We start from the raw sequence: 18,767 nt of genomic DNA, 5'->3' as shown, positions 1-18,767 counted from the left end.
GTGCACCAGTGAGGGCCATGGGAAGCCAGTTGGTCATGACCTTGTCGTCGCCCCCGGCCTTAAGGACGGCCTCCTCATACGCCAGCAGGAAAGCCAATGGGTCCTCCGCGTCGTCGTAGCACGGCGGCACCTCCGGCTTGAACTTGGGTGGACACTTCACCTGCCACAGGGTGGGAGCAAGGGTTCGGAGCCCCCGAGCGTTGCTGTGGGCACCCGTAGATCCAGCCGGAAGGGCACCCGCCATGGGGAACGGGTGTGACGATGGTGGAGCGTAGATTGACGGAAGAAAAACTCCGGCGCACCCCCTACCTGGCGCGCCAAATGTCGGATCACGGGTTCCGGCAAAACCCTCAAGGTTCGAACACTAGGGTGCGCGCGAAGATCTCCCCCTGTCGATCCACGTCCTAGCTTTGCTAAGATCTTACGGGCTAACTCGACGAACTCGTAACACAAAGGACACAAGATTTATACTGGTTCGGGCCACCGTTGTGGTGTAATACCCTACTCCATTGTGATGGTGGTGGATTGCCTCTTGGGTTGAGGATGAACAGTACAAGGGGAAGAACAGCCTCCTGAGGAGAGGTGTTCTTGTGCTAGGCGAACTTGTGGTTACTCTGCTCTCTCTCTCTCTCTCTCGATCCGATCGATCTATCCCCCTAGCTATGGTGGTGGCTAGTCCTATTTATAGAGGCCCTGGTCCTCTCCCCAAATATTGAGCGGGAAGGGAGCCAACAACGGCCAATTTGTAAGGGGATAACTAGTACATCTTATCCTGACAAAAGTGGTCTTTGCCTGTCAAAGGCTCTGGTGGTGACGCCGTCTTGGGCTCCACGGTGACCTCCGTCTTGCCGTCCTTCTGGTCTTGGTCTCGTTGCACTGATATGGAAACCTTTACTTGACGCCTCGGTACCCCGCGCCTGCGCCTGCTTCCTTAGCACCAAAGAGGAAACAAGGACACTGTGCGCTGGCGCCCGCCTGGCCTTGGTCGTCATGGCTCACGTCATTGGACCCTCACGAGGTTTGCCTGGCCTTGATCCCTCCGCCCCTCGCGACCCAGCCTAGTGAGGCCACTCCTGAGGAGGTCTCGTGTCGTCCGCCTCGCAAGGCTTGGCCCCTTGCGAGGGTCTTGAGTCATTGCTGGTGAAGATGGGCCGTACGGGCCCGCTCGCGGAGCCACGCCGTGGGCTGCATGCAGGCAAGTCTAGGGACCCCCGTTCTCAGAATGCCGACAGTCTTGTGCATCACATGATTCTCCTAATGATGTGATCTTGTTCATCAAATGACAACACATGTCTATGGTCAGGAAACTTAACCATCTTTGATTAACGAGCTAGTCAAGTAGAGGTATACTAGGGACACTCTGTTTTGTCTATGTATTCACACATGTACCAAGTTTCCGGTTAATACAATTCTAGCATGAATAATAAACATTTATCATGATACAAGGAAATATAAATAACAACTTTATTATTGCCTCCAGGGCATATTTCCTTCACGGTGATGCTTAGCCGGTCATCCAACATTGTCCCCTAAAATTTTCTTGTTCTTTTTTAAGTCCGCGTACTAGTTGTGCTCGTGTATGTACTCCATGTTTGAATCCATTGCTTCAAAGAAGGGACAAAATTCTTTCAGCACAGACATTTCACCAAACACTTGTCGGGTGTGCTGACCCCGTAGGGGCGGATGGTACCTTCGTGGCGGACGAACGAGAGGTCTGGACCGGTGGCGGGAGACAAGTGGCATGGAGGCCAGGTGTAGCAGTCGAGGTCACGAAGTTCCGAGAAGGGCTTGGCAAGCGGCGGGGGTCGAAGAGTGGCGGCCTCGACGAGAGAGAAAGCAGATGTAGAAAAAGAGAAAATGACAGAGACACGGGGTTCGGGCGGGGCTTTTGATGGGCCGAGGGTGTTAGAGTCCTACGTGGCCGGCGTCAGGATTCCCGCAATGCCCCCTGGTTTGCAGGAAAGCAGACGACCGGACTGGTCTGCGGATCGATGCGGGATGGCGTTGGATGAAAAATTGCATACAAACAGCTCGGTCCAGACACTTGCGGGGGTTTGAAAGTCCCGCCTTAAGAGCATCTAGAGCCAGGCGCCTCAAACATGTCTCAAACGCCCGGACGGCCCGCCCGGTCACTGATCGGTCACGTTTTTCTAACCCGGCCGGGTGCCTCAAATGACACTCAAACGCCCGGCTGTCCAGCGCCCCTCATATCCAGCCCAAATATGGGGTAGATATGGGGGCGCCCGGACATGCCCGCCACGTCGATTCGATCCACTCCGACGACTCCGGTGACTACGGCGAGCATTTCGAGCGCTGGCAGCCGCTCCTCCTCCGACTTCGATGATGACCTAGCTCTCCGCATTGCCCTCGAGAGGTCCAAGATGGACACGGGTGGCAGTTCCGGATTGGACACACCTCTCCCCTGCCACCGCAGCGAGGAAGTCGGCGCTGGCTCCTCCCGGCTACGCTTGGCTCCGTGCGGGCTGCACAGTCTGCGCGTCCCCCACGCCGTCCCTTGGCCCCGCCGCCTGCTGCTCCCCCACGCGGGCGGCGTTGGGTGCTTGTGCCCGCCCCGCCAGCCTGGACACGCACGCCGGAGTCAGAGGCGCGCGTCGCCCGTCGCAAGAGGCAACGGACAAGGGAGAGGGACGCGACGGAGAGCTTTGTCCGCCGCTGCGGGTTACCCGCGGAGTCCGATGAGGACGAGCAGCTCCTCGCGTGGGTCTAGCGCTAGCAGGATCGGGCCGTCCGACACCTCAAGGGCCTCGTCTCCTCCTCCTCGTCCTCCGACAACGACGGCTCCTCGTCTGACGACTAGAACGATCCTCCACCAGCCGTCGACGGCTACAGCTGCGCCGGCAACTGGAAGGGGAAGGGGTCGGCCCGGAAGTGGTGAAGATCCGCTTTTCTTCAATTTAATTTCAAGTTTTAGATGTTGAAAGTATTGTGCTTGCCTGTGTTCGTTTGCTGATCTACATAGTTTGATCGATGTTGCATGGTTTAGGATAAATATAGGAGGTCGGATATGAGATACACGGATATGAACGACACTATTTACGAAGTGTTGGATCAGTGCCCGCGGACGCATCCGGATGCATCCGCGGGTGTTTGATGAGTCATATTTGTCCTCTGCAGGTGTAGATGCTCTAAGCTCTCAATAGAGGGCTCTGATTGATTTAGGTTGTGGGCAGCAGGTGGAATCAAACTGTCAGCCGACTTGCCGATTTTTCTCCTGATTTCTCGTGTATGCATTGTAGTATCGAACAATTGTTGCTGCTGTGGCGGACCACAACTCCGCGTGGACCAATTAGAGTAGGGCACCTGCTCGGATCAGCTGCCGCCGAGTGCATAGAGGCGTTTCTCCAAGCACAAGGCATCTTATCTTCATCCCGTTCAGCAGGGCAGGATGCTACGGCCAGCGGCTGCCGCCGTTTATCCGTCATCCTACCACGCCCCACCGCCGCGATTCCCAGCATTTCCGGCCGGACGACGCTCGGCCGCCATAGCCGTCCGGTGCGTGAACCGCGACGCGCCCGATACCTCGAAGGCGAAGCTGAAGGTCGGCTCGCCGATCGTCATCACCGAGGAACCGCCCATGCTCAAGACCGCCGCGTCGGTGCCGTCGCTCCGGCAGAACGCCGGCCGCGTCAAGCCCGGCGACGTCGGGAGGTACCTCCTATACTCTACAAGCACTGGAAAGTAGCATGTGCGTTGTCTCTTATGCCTGACATCCCCGCGGCGTTGCGCAGGATAATGGCGCGGAAGCCGAAGGACGTCTGGGCCGTGCGGCTCGCCGTCGGCACGTACCTGCTGGACGGGAAGCACTTCAAGCCCCTGGAGGTCGTCGAGGACGAAGGCGGCGACGATCAACCCCAGGATGAATGAGCATCAGATCCAGCAACAATCAGCAAAACATTCTTACATGTTAGTATGGTGCACAAACTGCAATGAATGGATTCAGGAACTAGGATGCCCATTTCGGTTTTCCCGATAAAATAGTCGGAGCACGCCAAACACAAACGAATAGGGGCTTTGCCTGGTTGAACATAGGTACAGCCATAGAAGAGTGTGAATCGGTCATAGAACTATACAGATTGCAGACACAGAAAAATAGTATCGTTAGGCCGTGGAGATCTTGGGTGTCAGGTCGTGCTCAAGAGTTACTTCTTCCATGGCTGTTTAATCCCGATCACGGTGCAAACCGATATCAGCAGAAGGATCAGGAGAATGATGATGGCGTAGCACATCCATTGTCAGGTCGATCTTGGGTGGGTGCCTTCTGGAGAGCACCCACACCTTGCTGTATGTTGTCGGCAGCATGTGAAACCTTGGAAAAACATGGTGCGAACATTTCGTTAGCTTGCTTTATAAAATCGGTTAGGTCTATTTAGAACAAGCAGTTTCCAGAAGTTCCTTACATGTGTCTCTATGTGGTTGATCATTTCTCCTTGAGACTCAACCAATACTAACATACCCAGGAATATCTACAGGGAAAAACCCAGGAAATGGGGTACATTAAGAGTTTAAGGGGCCCTGCCATTCACATATGCATGGTGTGAACTACTCCCTCCGTCCCATAATATAAGAGCGTTTGAGCGTTTTTGAAACGCTCTTATATTATGGGACGGAGGGAATATAACATTGCATAAGAGCTTATGCAAATGAAAGGTAACCTGTTGCAACTCCAGAAGCTTCCTCTCAAGATCTCTTACAGCATCATGCCGCTCCTATATCTCAGCAGCAGTATCCAATATCAGTATCCAATATCTGGAAGATGGAAGATTATCCTGATGAGATTTTGATGCATTTCCCAACAAGTGTCCAAATAATGACCAAGTTATAATTCACATACCTGGCCTCTCCCCTGCTGTTGAACCGCATCTTTGAAAATTTGCTCGCCTCGCCCTGTCTCAATTAAATCGTCAATTGTCTGCATGTTCCAAAGTAACAAAGGAGGCACACTGTAAGATAAACAATAAAAGAAAAAAACATGGCAAATCAAAGCACAAATTTAACCATAGAAAAAACAAGTTGCAACTATACCTCTTCATCACGGCGATTACCGGTTACAGTAAATACCCTTCTTTCAACAACTTCCCAGTACTCCTGCCGGATTGATTCTCTGAATACCTGCATTTAGTTAGAGGGTAACAGCACCATATCACTCACATAGTTGCAAGATAGCATTATATACTCTATCTTCAGAGTTTATAGCATGTTATCAATCTACCATAATGGCCAAGAAACATTCTTGTAAAGTTAATGAAAGTCAAAAGGAGGACATTTGCAAAACATAGTTCAGTGGTATCTTTCTTTTACTTTTTATAACATAGAAGCATCAATGAAGCCACTTCTACTGCTTAAGAAGAGCTAGATGTTCAGAATTCAAATGGTCGGTCTGGATGGCTCATAGACATGGGAAAGCAGAGTGGTTCCTCCCTGCTGCTCTATGAGGGCATATCAAATAGCTCAAGTAGTAAATAGAAATATGGACTGGTTTTAACTTTTTGTGTGTATCTAAAGATGGCGTCGTATCCTCTGAATCTAGTCATCTTTGTGAATCCTTGCATCCACTCCTCATTAGGGCATGGCCAATGCATAGTCCCAGGGTGATGCCTCACATATCATGTATGATCGGATAACAGAAAAAGTAGGTTCGGATGGGGAAGCGGAATCCTCTTCAGGAGGCGGGTTCTTAGAGAGAAAAAATGTGATCCGGTGCATAAAGTTGGAAAAGTTGAAGTGGAAAGGAGGGATGCATGTGTAGTGAAAGTCACTTTCTATTCTTTGATGAGGCCCACTAGTAGTAGCTTGCATTGGAGAGAAAAAATAAACACATATACCTCAAATTACTTTTTATCATGAGACATCTATATCCATATGCCACCATTGTACATGCTCTTAGCCGTTAGATTCAAATCTTGTGCGTCAGTATTCTTTTTGCAGAATGACGCCCGTCTCCAGCCCAAGCCTCGTGTGAATTTTTCAAAAGGGTCCCCAAGCGATTACTCCCAAATCCTTTCTCTCCCAATCCCTAGGTCATGTTGCAACCTACTTCCTCCGTTCTAAATTACTCGTCGCAAAAATAGATGTATCAAGAATTAAAATACATCTAGATACATCTATACCTGCGACAAGTAATTCGGAACGGAGGGAGTACACCCAACCGATGGCCACGGGCTGCAACTACCAACGACCGCTGCGACAGACACGCTGAAAAGCATCTTCTAGTTCTCGTCAGCACGGAGGTCATCGCCATGACGGACAGGGCGGAAAGTGCTGGAATTTAGTCCATTTTTGGGCCAGCACAATAATATTTTCAAAATTCCTAATAAATTCTAGAGGCCTACTTAGCACATTCATGCAAGGTCAGAGGTGGGACTAAAGTTTAGTCCCATACTACTCAAGTCAGACCTCTTATAAGCGACGTTGTTTCTCCACATGTATAAGGATGAGAACAAGAGAGATATTCACACGCGCTCCTCCTCCGTTGCCCGCCTCGCCTCGCCTCGTCACGACGTCGGCTGATGTTGCATGTTCCTTTTGTCTCCCTCTTTTGCTTCACCTCACGCCGCTGTCTGTTCGCCTCCTTCTCCTGTGCCTATAAAATAGAGGTCGCTCCTCTTCAGAGAGACACAACAGAACAACACCTTCCTACGCCGCCGAGTTCCAGAGACTGAGCTACTGCTACAACCTTCCCCATCCCGGCTTACGGCGTGCACCGCGGGTCGGGACAGTAGGCCTCCGAAACCTCATCTCTTTGAGTCTCGTACGGGAGTAGGATGATAAGGTTTTCGGGAACGCTCTGCGCGACTACTGACCTGTTCATCACGGACACCCCAGACGCCGACGACTACTTCCCCAACGACGACTTCTTCCCCGAGGTCGACGACCTCTTCCACGGCATAAGTGACAACGTCAACGCCAGGCCAAAATCACTGTTCTGACCTTGTCAGCGTTTATTGTCACAAACTGAACCCGACGTGAAAGTATTTCGCGATTTGACCCTTTTAGAAACGCCAGGGCCCGTGGCGTTTCCAGTCAACACTGAAACGCCGAGCAAGCTAGCGTTTCTGCCCTGGCCCACTGCCAGGCCGAAGACGTGTTGTTTGCTGACGTGGTAGTCTGGAAACGCCGACCCAACTAGCGTTTCTGGAAACGCCACAGTCAGTGGCGTTTCTGGTGCAGATATTTTAGGTGGCCTTGGGGCTTTCACCCACCACTCACCACTCACTCTCTTCTCCCCCATTGGCCTATCACGAGCTCTTGCCCTTTTCCCCCTTTGTGTCCCTTACTTAGCCCCTCACAGATCCTTGCAAATTGATGGGGTTGGTCCGTGGATCCGGTGTCATTTCCGTTCATTGAGGTAACCTCCTTCATCTCACAAATTTGTATTGGTTGGATTTGTCCATTTGGATTGATTTGTTCTTGTTGTTCCTAACCCTAGTTTTGAGCATGGATCTATAATGTGATGTTTTGAGTATTGTTGTTCCAATAGTGTTGCATTTTGATGTTGTTGAGCATACCTTATTGTGGGTTATGGCTAATGTTAAGATTTAGGGTTAGGGTTATGGCTAATGTTAAGATTTAGGGTTAGGGTTAGGTGTTTTGTTAGCAATGTGGTATATTTAGCATTGTACATTTCTTATACTTATGTTACCATTTTTTTAGATGGACAAGATTGTGAATATTCATTATGTTGACAAAGAGGCATTCATGAATGTGGATATTGTTGACAAGTATGAGGAAGTGTTGATATTTCTTGAGACTCCTAGTTATGAAGAGGTTGTGGAAGAAACACGGATAAGATTAAAGTGGGTGGATGCAAGTGATCAAGTTGAATTAGTAGGAAGATATGATGTTGGGTCGGCACACAAGTGTCGAATGAAGACAATGTCTATCAAGTCCAATTTGCATTGGGATGCATATAAGGAGGTTGTTGCATCCTCGGCAGTCAAGTCACTCGAAGTCTTTGCAAGTAAGGTGGTCAAGGCTCCTCTCTTTCATGTTGACTTGAACCAAACCTTAGTAGATGATGTGAGCCCGGTTAGTAGTGTGCCGCCTATTGTTGAGTATAAAGTTGAAGCGGAAGCCAATGAGTATCCCCAATATGAGTTCGGAGGTAGTGCACCGACGAAAGATGATGGCGATGACTCCGACGAAGAGTATGAGATGCACCACAACATTGTTGGTGATGTAGAGGCTGAAGTAAGGCATCAGGACATGGATCCTGACATTATCTATCAGCGTGCTCGTGTGGATGACTCGGATGATGAAGGCCCGGTGAATGAGTTGGACGAGGATGGCTTGACTGCGAAAGAAGCAGAGTGGTACACAAAAATCACCGGTAGGATCACAAAGTTCCCTTGTTTTGTGATGTTAGCCTTGCAGATAAGGCTATAGTCGACGGTGGCATGAGCAAGACAATTGAGGCTAGATAGTTCCCAAGTAGTACACCCGACGCGATTTCGATGTCATACATGAGGAAAGGTTTGATGTTCGAGCACATGCTAGAATTCAGGATGTGGTTGTGTGAGTATGATGTCAAACACCACAGGCCTTTCATAGTTGTTCACTCGGAATGCAACAAGCGATACATCGTAAAATGTGAGGTAGAAAGATGCAAATGGAAAGTCAATGGAAGACTCACGAAAGATGGTTGGTGGAAGATAACTAGTTGCAAAGCCACTCACCAATGCACACCGTCAGACGTAGAAGCACGGAAGACACACCGTCAACTAACCTCGGAATTCATTGGTTATAAATACCAGAAACATATAGCCGAGGATCCAACCATTAAAGTGAAGTTGTTGATGAGTTGGATTGAAGATAAGTTCGGATACAAGGTCAAGTACGGAAAGACATGGAAGGCCAAGCAAGTCGCTCTCAGAAAAAGCGTCAAAAGGATTTTGAAGAAAGAACCTTGAAGCTTTGGGAAATTACAGATGAAAAAAAAGAGAGGGAGAATCAGATATTCATGGAGAGGGTGGTCAAGGAGGCTCACCTCATAAGGAAAAGGGAGGAGGAAGAAGAAGAAGAGAGGAACAAGAACAAGGGAAAGGGGCCTTGTTCTACACAATAGAGCAATGATGTGAACCGTGCCATGCTTTGGACCTTCGTGTGCATTTCATCTTGAACCTTCTTGTTGCCTAGACTCCTTTATGTGGTGAACTATGTGTACTCTAAATTGCTTTGGACTCCTCTATGTGTACTCCTTTATGTGGTGAACTATGTGATGTCACAATTGCTTTGGACTCCTCTATGTATACTGCTTTATGTGATGTCACAATTGCTTTGGACTCCTCTATGTGTACTGCTTTACGTTATGTGGTGAACTATGTGTACCACAAAAGGCTTTGGAGTTTGTTTTGACACCCTATTATGACAGCAACGCCAAACCAATGGGCGTTTCTCTGTACCCCGGAAACGCCAATGACCCTGGCGTTTCCACCCTACAACAAAACGCTCTACTTGGCTTGGCGTTTCTTTAAGACAGAGGCTGACTGGGACATGTTCACGAAACGTTGCCGCTCACCCCAGAAACGCCAATGACCCTGGCGTTTCCACCCTACAACGAAACGCTCTACTTGGCTTGGCGTTTCTTTAAGACAGAGGCTGGCTGGGACATGTTCACGAAACGTTGCCGCTCACACCTGAAACGCCAATGACCCTGGCGTTTCCACCCTACAACAAAACACTCTACTTGGCTTGGCGTTTCTTTAAGACAGAGGCTGGCTGGGACATGTTCACGAAACGTTGCCGCTCACACCTGAAATGCCAACCACCCCCGGCGTTTCCCGGCCACATGTAAACGCCATTGTCCTTGGCGTTTCTTCCCTGTTATGCAGATCACAGCAAACCCTGCTGCCCATGTCCATTCCATCACAGGTAGCAAAGGTACAACAACAGTTTTCACAATATAATGCCAAGTACAGCAACAGTATAGCAATGAGACATATTTTTGGCAACGAACTTAACATGATCCAGCTTACATAATAATTACCAAGTCTTGCTAACATAGAACTAACAAGTCCATCAGACATAAAACATAACAAGTTCATCACATATAGAACTAACAAGTTTGCTCCATCTGAAACGCTAACTACATTTCTAGTTCACCACATATAGAACTAACAAGTTCGCATTAGTCATAACTTCACTTCTTGCCTCTTTTTGCAGCCATCTTCCCCCTGTTGACGTAGCCCTATGGAGTGTTCTGCCATCCAGGACGTCGGATGGTTCTTGAGCTAACTCGGCGCGCTTCTTCAGAAGTCTGAGAAGGTTGAGTTGGCGGTGGAGCATCTTCCATCTGTGAAGCCCCAAGCTCTAGTCCGGATCCGCATCGTAGTCTGTCCCAAGGTGAAAAGAGTGTGTCTCCGGCCTCCAACGGTCCGTAAGGGCGGTAATGGCCGTCGAGTTCAACCATGGTGGTGTGCCTTTAAAGTTGAGCACAAACTGGAGAAGATCCATTCTTCTAAAATAAGGCTCGACGGTCATACCTCAAGGACTCACGTGGGTTGTGGCCTCTCAAACGAAGTACTGGAGGAACCTACAAATAACACACGCACAATTTTTATACTTCTCTAAACTACTCACAATATGAGAATCAACAATGTAGATACATAATTACCTCCCCTCTTTCCACTAGCACAGCACGATGCTTCTCCTCATAATAATCATCAAGGCCGGGATATTTATCCGGCTCAAACATCCTACAAAATAAGGTCAATGGATTTGTTATCATATATGCTTAAAATTATGACTGCATCATATACAAAATCGTGTGAGAACTACTACAAATTATCCCAAAGATACAAATCACGAACGACATTACCAACACCAATTCTTTTCAACCTATTTTATCCTAAAGAATCTATCACAACTAATTATTAACAAATAATAGGCTCAACCTAATCCAAAAAAATGGTCTCTCTCTAAATCCAATAATAAACAAGTTAACTAAGGATACTTAAACACAAGGATTATATGCCTTCTTTCTAAACATAATGTAACCAAAATATTCATCAAACAAATCACTAATAACTCATCTTAGGGTTCCACCATGTTTGAAAAAATGCATCTACAATAGCCAATCTTGACTGAAAATAAATGGAGGATTGGGAAGAGAATACCTCAAGCAACTCGGGGATGCTCCGATCTACTCGTTTTGATGATCAAAATAGCAGATCTGGGGGAGATTTGGTGAAGAAGAGGGAGGGGGCGGCCGCCAGTTCGTCCGGGAAGAACTGCTCGACCAGGGCTGCGACTGCGAGTGAGCTGGGTTAGGCCCCCGCGGCCCGCGCGTGTTACTTAATCCAGTTCAGAAACGCCAAGGACCTTGGCGTTTCAAGCGTGCCACGTCAGCGAAAACAGTGGGTTCAGACTGATTGTGGGCCAGGGCAGAAACGCTAGCTGCCTCGGCGTTTCCGTGTTGGCAGGGAACGCTAGCTTGCTCGGCGTTTTTATGTTAGGTGGAAACGCCACGGACCCTGGCATTTCTAAAAGGGTCAAATCGCGAAATACTTTCGCGTCGAGTTAAGTTTGTGACTATAAACGTTGACAAGGTCAGAACAGTGATTTCGGCCTCAACGCCAACCCTACTGATACTGCTACTGCCGCAGCTCAGTACGTGTTCATGTTCTTTTTTGTTCAAATACCTACAACAGTTCCTTCTTCTTGTATCTGCTCTACATAGCCTTCTCTCTATTAGATTACATGACTTATTTCATCTTAGCTATAATAGTCATGTTTTATCTAGTATTTTTGTGGACTAAATCATACGGTAAATTGCTCATATTTCCAACAAAAAGCATGTCCCAACTCCCGATCAACACGGCGGACGTCCCCGTGACAGACACGACAGAAACCATGTCCCAAGTCCCAATCAGCACGGCAGACGAACGAATTCTCCTCGCGCGATGTACGCCACAACCGATCACCATGGCTTCGACATCAATGGAGGAAACTTGCTCACGCTCCTTCCATAAATCAAGAGGCTAGTCTGCATTTGCCTCTGCATCTAGCAATGACAGCAAACCCAGCTCACTTTCCCTGATATGGTTGTCCAAAGCCTACTACTACGAGACATGGAGCTTCAGGCAACACATGAAAGGAAGTAATATTTATGTGTGCTGTAGATGCATGTATGTACAACCATCAACTGATGTTCGTACTATGGAAAGATGTAAAAGAATAAAATTGGGAAGAAAACAAATCAGGAGGATCAGAAAAAGAAGAAAAGGGGTCAAGATTGTGGCGTTCCATGATGGCCCTTAGTTGTCTTAAAAATTCATGAACTTATACACCTTATGAGATGTTATTTGAATATTTTGATGTACTGAACTCTTGTAACGAATGAGAATATGTCTTTTGTCAAACTGTCTTTCTCGTATTTTCTTTGACGAGTGTTGAGTTGAATGGAGTGTTGGTAGGATCAAGTACTCTACCAGGTCTAGGGCGTAGGTGGTAAGGGAAGGATGGAGGGAGACGTGGCGAGGATCGGGCGCGCCGGCGGCAGGACGCCGTCGCGGCTAGGAGAAGGGCGGCGGCTAGGGCTGTTGGCGGCTAGGGTTCCGGCTCCTCAGGGAGCCGGGCAATAGGAGATAATATTCTTCTTATTGCTTGCCTTCAAAAAGAGTCTTACAACCTATATTTATATCCTAAATAACTTGTAGAAGAATCAACCTAAGATAACTTGCCTAAGATAACTTGCCTAATCTGAAAATAAAAACTAAGATAACTTGCGGGCCTAAGCCGGCCGGCCATAACACTTCTCCCCGCCTGCACAAACAGCTCGTCCTCGAGTTGCAAGGTGGGGAAGCGCTTGCTTGAACTCTTCGAGGTAATCAACCAGCGTCAAACACCTTCTCGACATCTGGGGCGGCCATGTCAGTGGCGACGACATCCTCCAGAATGTAGTCTGCCACCTCCAGGTAGAAGAGTCGCGGGCAGGCGTGGCTGGGCTTGTAGGGTTCGTCGCAGTTGAAGCACAACCCTTGGCGGCGACGCTCGAGTATCTCAGCTGGGGTGAGCCGGTGAAACGGGCGCCCCGCGGTCGCGGCGAGGGGTGCCGCAGAAGCCTGCACAGGCCGACCTTGCGCGGAATCCGGTCCGGGTAGCGACCCAGTAGTCTGGGACGGTGATTCCTGCTGGATGGCCACCGCGCGGCACTCGAACGCGCGGGCGTAATACATGGCCGACTGGAGATCCTGGGGTCCCCAAAGCTCCACGTCCATGCGGATATGGTCTGGTAGACCGCCCACAAATAACTCGGCGCGCTGAGTGGCGGAGACGCCCGGCGCGTGGCACGCCAGGGCCTGGAAGCGGTCGGCGTAGTCCTGCACCGTGGATGTGAAAGGTAAGCGGCCGAGGGCCGCCAGTCGGCTCCCGCGGATAGGAGGCCCGAACCTGAGGAGACAGAGCTCCCGGAAGCGCTCCCATGGTGGCATGCCGCCCTCGTCCTGCTCGAGGGCGTAGTACCAGGTCTGCGCTGCGCCTCGAAGATGATAGGACGCGAGCCAGGTGCGATCCGAAGCGAGCGTCCGCTGCCCTCGAAAGAACTGCTCGCACTGGTTGAGCCAGTTGAGGGGGTCCTCTGTGCCCTCGTAGGTGGCGAAGTCCAGTTTGGCGAAGCGAGGGGGTGTCGGCCCGCCGTGCCCGGGGGCGGCCGTAGTTGCCGCCGGCGCGTATGCTGGGTCGGGAAGCGCCGGGGTGTAGTTCGCCGAGCTGGAGGGGTGATCAAACCACAGGGAGGGCGTCGGGTGTTCCGGCGCCGTGGAGTAGACCGGCCCCGAAGACGAGCCGGTCGCCCAAGCGGGGATCGGCGATGGTGACGGTGGAAACTGCACCTGGTGCAGGGGCCGACCCGTAGCCCTAGGCGCGGGTGGTGGTACTGTCGATGGTGGCGGCGCCTGGTGGAGCTGCACCGGCGCCTGCGGCGTGGGGGCCGGCGGTTAGGTAGGGCGCCGTAAGAAGCTGCTGGGTCTGGCCCTGCTCCGAGGCGCCGGTGCCCAGGTTAGGGCTGGGCGGGGCCGGTGGAGGACCCTGCTCCGAGGCCGCTGGAAGGTAGGGCGCGACGGAGGACGGCGCGGCCGGCGCGGTCCAGGTGGGCCACTGTGGCCCCGTGGTGGCGAGAAGTGGCGGGGCTGCCGGCACGATCTGCGGCGGCCATTGCGCCCAAGGCGGCGGTGCGGCCACTTGGGCGGGGAGCGCCGGGTAGCCTCCGGTGACGGCCCCCGGTGCCGAGTACCACGGAAGCACCTGCTGACCCGCGGCCATGGCTGGATGGAGTCCGGTGATGGCCCCCGGTGCCGAGTACCATGGAAGCGCCTGCTGACCCGCGGCCATGGCTGGATGGAGTGATGGGGGCGGCCCGTACGGACCTGCCAGGTAGAGGAGGATCCCTTGAACCGCGGTGACGAGGTCGTTGAGGACGCCCGCCATGGCCTCCAGCGTGAACTGTTGCGGCTGCGGGGGAGGTGATGGCGGCGGCGAGTGTTGGACGGGGGCCTGTGGCTGCCCTTGGCCCGGCGTGGTGCCGGGTGCCGTTAGGACCAGCACTGAGAGCGACGCAGTGGTGCCCGCCGAGAGCGAGGCCGTGACGCCCGGCGCAGAGGCGGCGGTGGTGGAGGAGTTGGCGGGCAGCGGTGGTGGTGGCGGTGGAATTGGCGGAGACATGGTCGAAACCCGGTTACCTGATACCAAATTGGTAGGATCAAGTACTCTACCAGGTCTAGGGCGTAGGTGGTAAGGGAAGGATGGAGGGAGACGTGGCGAGGATCGGGCGCGCCGGCGGCAGGGCGCCGTCGCGGCTAGGAGAAGGGCGGCGGCTAGGGCTGTTGGCGGCTAGGGTTCCGGCTCCTCAGGGAGCCGGGCAATAGGAGATAATATTCTTCTTATTGCTTGCCTTCAAAAAGAGTCTTACAACCTATATTTATATCCTAGGTAACTTGTAGAAGAATCAACCTAAGATAACTTGCCTAAGATAACTTGCCTAATCTGAAAATAAAAACTAAGATAACTTGCGGGCCTAAGCCGGCCGGCCATAACAAGTGTAGCAAGTAGCATGAGCACTATGAATCTATGATATATTATCTTCTCATAAACCTGTACATGCTTTGATTTTGTTATACCAAGAAACACATAACTAAACGTGCTCTGATTTTGTTATACCAAGAAGCCTCCCTGCCGTACATCCCGTCCACCACCCGCTCGTACGCACGGATCACATGTCCATCACCGAAGCACAGAAACAGCTGGAGAATCGACTCGACGGTGAGCGCTCAATGAACATCGCTGATACGGGCGTGAAGAACGCCCTCGGGGTAGGCAAATTTGTGTCCTGGCATTCTGTTGAACAGGTTTCAAGCAGAGTATGGAGATGAAAATTTTGGTGGAATTTTTGAGGAATTTGAAGGATCGAACAGCTCTGATACCAATTGTTAGGAACCAACTACTAGTTTCACTCGATCACCATGGTTTGGCTACAGATCAAGTATTATAGGAGGAGGAAGCAGAGGAAAGGAGGAGACAGGGGAGGAGAAACACGAGCTACAGAGAGGGAGATCGCCAGCCAAGCCGCGCCAGGCCGAAGCCTTCCGTCCAAGAAGCCTCTTCCGTGGGCACCCGTGTGCTTTTTGTAGTTGGAGGCCATCCATCTTCTTGGGTCAGGTCGAGGTGAACAGGGCCGGCCCATAGCAAGGTTGCTGATAAAAGGATTCACAAAGATGACCGGATTCATAGGATACGCCGCCGATACAGTGCTACCATTAATATAACAAAAGAATTACACAAAACCAGGTATCACCAACACAAATAACATTAGAGTTTGAAGAGTATCAAACCGAGTGATGAAGACTCTATCACTAGCAAAGAATGAGGAACATCAAACAGCCATATATGTTAAAATACATGCAACTAGATTATTGACTCTAGTGTCAGTCGGAGACTGTTGGAAATATGCCCTAGAGGCAATAATATTTATATTATTATATTTTCAGATCCATAATTATAGATTTTATATTCTATGCTATAACTGCTATGATCCTAGAATATGCTATTCAGGGGAAAACTCGTATGCACGTGTCGAATGATAAACGATAAATAAAAGGTTCCTAGTCTCGCCTCTAGGGCTAGCTAAAGTGTTGTTGGTGATCATATTTTTCGGATCTTAGGATATCGTTAAGAGTAACGATGATCCTAAAACAACATTGAGATTATGACGTTCGAAAAATGATCATATTGAATCAACCCAAACTTGTTTGTTGTGAATTGGATTAATATCGTATGTATTCAATTGTAATAACACAGAGTGTTAACATATGATATTGCTCCTTAGACCATGAGAGTATCATGGTCACTTCTTATCGTACGATGGCTTTGGGGTTGCTCAAACGTCACCTGTAACACGGTTATCATAACGACAACTTACGGGTTCATCGGAAAATTTGACAAGTGGCCGGATAGCTCAAGCATGTGATTTGCTTCTCTGACGATGGAGAGGTATTATTAGGGCCCTCTCGGTGTGATGAATCAATCGTCGTCTGGTCAGACACACGTGACTTCGTGAACACAATAACGAGAAAGAAGAACAAAACCGGTAACGAGGATTTCGTTATAGTGAGTATGGTGATGACTCGGGAGGATACCGATCCATCCCGGATTTTGTGAAGTATCGCAAAGCAAAGGGAGCATCACAAGATAACCAAAGGTTCACTCGAATATCATTCGTGTAATCATGGGGACCGATACGGACGTACATGGTCTCGCTGCCAATCATTGAATGAACGGTTCCGTTAATGTCTATGAGTAGTCGAACCTACGGGGTCACAAGCTTAATGAAATCGCGATCTGTTGAGTTTTAGTAGGACGGGATGAAGGAAATATGCCCTAGAGGCAATAATAAAGTTGTTATTTATATTTCCTTATATCATGATAAATGTTTATTATTCATGCTAGAATTGTATTAACCGGAAACTTAGTATATGTTTGAATACATAGACAAACAGAGTGTCCCTAGTATGCCTCTACTTGACTAGATCGTTAATCAAAGATGGTTAAGTTTCCTAGCCATGGACATGTGTTGTCATTTGATGAACGGGATCACATCATTAGAGAATGATGTGATGGACAAGACCCATCCGTTAGCTTAGCATAATGATCATTTAGTTTATTGCTATTGCTTTCTCCATAACTTATACATGTTCCTATGACTATGAGATCGTGCAACTCACGAATACCGGAGGAACACTTAGTGTGCTATCAAACGTCACAACGTAACTGGGTGATTATAAAGATGCTCTACAGGTGTCTCCGATGGTGCTTGTGGAGTTGGCATAGATCGAGATTAGGATTTTTCACTTAGAGTATCCGAGAGGTATCTCTGGGCCCTCTTGGTAATGCACATCACTATAAGCCTTACAAGCAATGTGACTAATGAGTTAGTTATGGGATGATGCATTACGGAACGAGTAAAGTGTCGGGGATCATAGAAGAAATTTAAAATTTTCTACGCATCACCAAGATCAATCTATGGATAGACTAGCAACGAGAGAGAGGAGTGCATCTTCATACCCTTAAAGATCGCTAAGCGGAAGCGTTCAAGAGAACGGGGTTGATGGAGTCGTACTCGTCGTAATCCAAATCACCGATGATCCTAGCGTCGAACGGACGGCACCTCCGTGTTAAACACACGTACGGAGCGGAGACATCTCCTCCTTCTTGATCCAGCAAGGGGGGAGGAGAAGTTGATGGAGATCCAGCAGCACGACGGCGTGGTGGTGGAAGTAGCGGGATCCCGGCAGGGCTTCGCCAAGCACAAGCGAGGAGGAAGAGGTGTCACGGGAGGGAGGGATGCGCCAGGGCTTCAGGTGCGGCTTCCCTCCCTCCACTCCACTATATATAGGGGCCTAGGGGGGCGCCGGCCCCTTGTAGATCCCATCTAGGGAGGGGAGTGGCAGCCCTAGGGGTGGCTTGGCCTCCAAGCCAAGTGGAGGCGCCCCTACCCCTTAGGGTTTCCTACCCTAGGCGCATGGGAGGCCCAAGGGGGGTGCACCAGCCCACCAGGGGCTGGTTCCCATGCCCCTTTAGCCCATGGGGCCCTCCGAGAGAGGTGGACCCACCCGGTGGACCCCCGGGACCCTTCCGGTGGTCCCGGTACAATACCGATGACTCCCGAAACTCTCCTGGTGGCCGAAACTGGACTTCCTATATATAAATCTTTACCTCCGGACCATTCCAGAACTCCTCGTGACGTCCAGGATCTCATCCGGGACTCCGAACAACTTTCGGTTAACCGCATACTAATATCTCTACAACTCTAGCGTCACCGAACCTTAAGTGTGTAGACCCTACGGGTTCGGGAGACATGTAGACATGACCGAGAAAACTCTCTGGTCAATAACCAACAGCGGTATCTGGATACCCATGTTGGCTCCCACATTCTCCACGATGATCTCATTGGCTGAACCACGATGTCGAGGATTCAATCAATCCCGTATTCAATTCCCTTTGTCTATCGGTACAATACTTGCCCGAGATTCGATCGTCGGTATCCCTATACCTCGTTCAATCTCGTTACCGGCAAGTCTCTTTACTCGTTCTGTAACACATCATCCCGTGATCAACTCCTTGGTCACATTGTGCACATTATGATGATGTCCTACCGAGTGGGCCCAGAGATACCTCTCCGTTACACGGAGTGTCAAATCCCAGTCTCGATTCGTGCCAACCCAACAGACACTTTCGGAGATACCCGCGGTGCACCTTTA

General features: G+C 50.1%; 2 protein-coding genes across 2 annotated transcripts; one reads left to right on the top strand and one right to left on the bottom strand.

The window, feature by feature from the left end:
• Positions 1-3,317: 3,317 nt before the first annotated feature.
• On the top strand, positions 3,318-4,358 carry CRR42 (DUF3148 family protein). Its single transcript, XM_048689291.2, has 2 exons — positions 3,318-3,669; positions 3,750-4,358. The coding sequence occupies exons 1-2, from the start codon at positions 3,407-3,409 to the stop codon at positions 3,883-3,885; spliced, it is 399 nt and encodes a 132-aa protein (XP_048545248.1). The 5' UTR covers positions 3,318-3,406; the 3' UTR covers positions 3,886-4,358.
• An 8,255-nt stretch (positions 4,359-12,613) lies between these two features.
• On the bottom strand, positions 12,614-14,819 carry LOC147960766 (uncharacterized). The gene has a single exon (XM_087535313.1). It carries the CDS (start codon positions 13,446-13,448, stop codon positions 12,846-12,848), a length of 603 nt encoding a protein of 200 aa, XP_087391439.1. The 5' UTR covers positions 13,449-14,819; the 3' UTR covers positions 12,614-12,845.
• Positions 14,820-18,767: the final 3,948 nt, after the last annotated feature.

The sequence above is a fragment of the Triticum urartu genome, chromosome 7A, assembly GCF_056163025.1.
Source record: "Triticum urartu cultivar PI428250 chromosome 7A, HENAU_Tu73, whole genome shotgun sequence".
In the NCBI taxonomy this organism is placed as follows: Eukaryota; Viridiplantae; Streptophyta; class Magnoliopsida; order Poales; family Poaceae; genus Triticum; species Triticum urartu.
This window is presented reverse-complemented; position numbering and strand designations above follow the sequence as displayed.

Excerpts from the sequence above, each read along its gene's own strand:
- CRR42 (XM_048689291.2), top strand. The coding sequence starts at position 3,407 with ATGCTACGGCCAGCGGCTGCCGCCGTTTATCCGTCATCCTACCACGCC. Across the intron at positions 3,670-3,749 it reads AAGCCCGGCGACGTCGGGAG|GATAATGGCGCGGAAGCCGA; the intron begins GTACCTCCTATA and ends GGCGTTGCGCAG.
- LOC147960766 (XM_087535313.1), bottom strand. The coding sequence starts at position 13,448 with ATGCCACCATGGGAGCGCTTCCGGGAGCTCTGTCTCCTCAGGTTCGGG.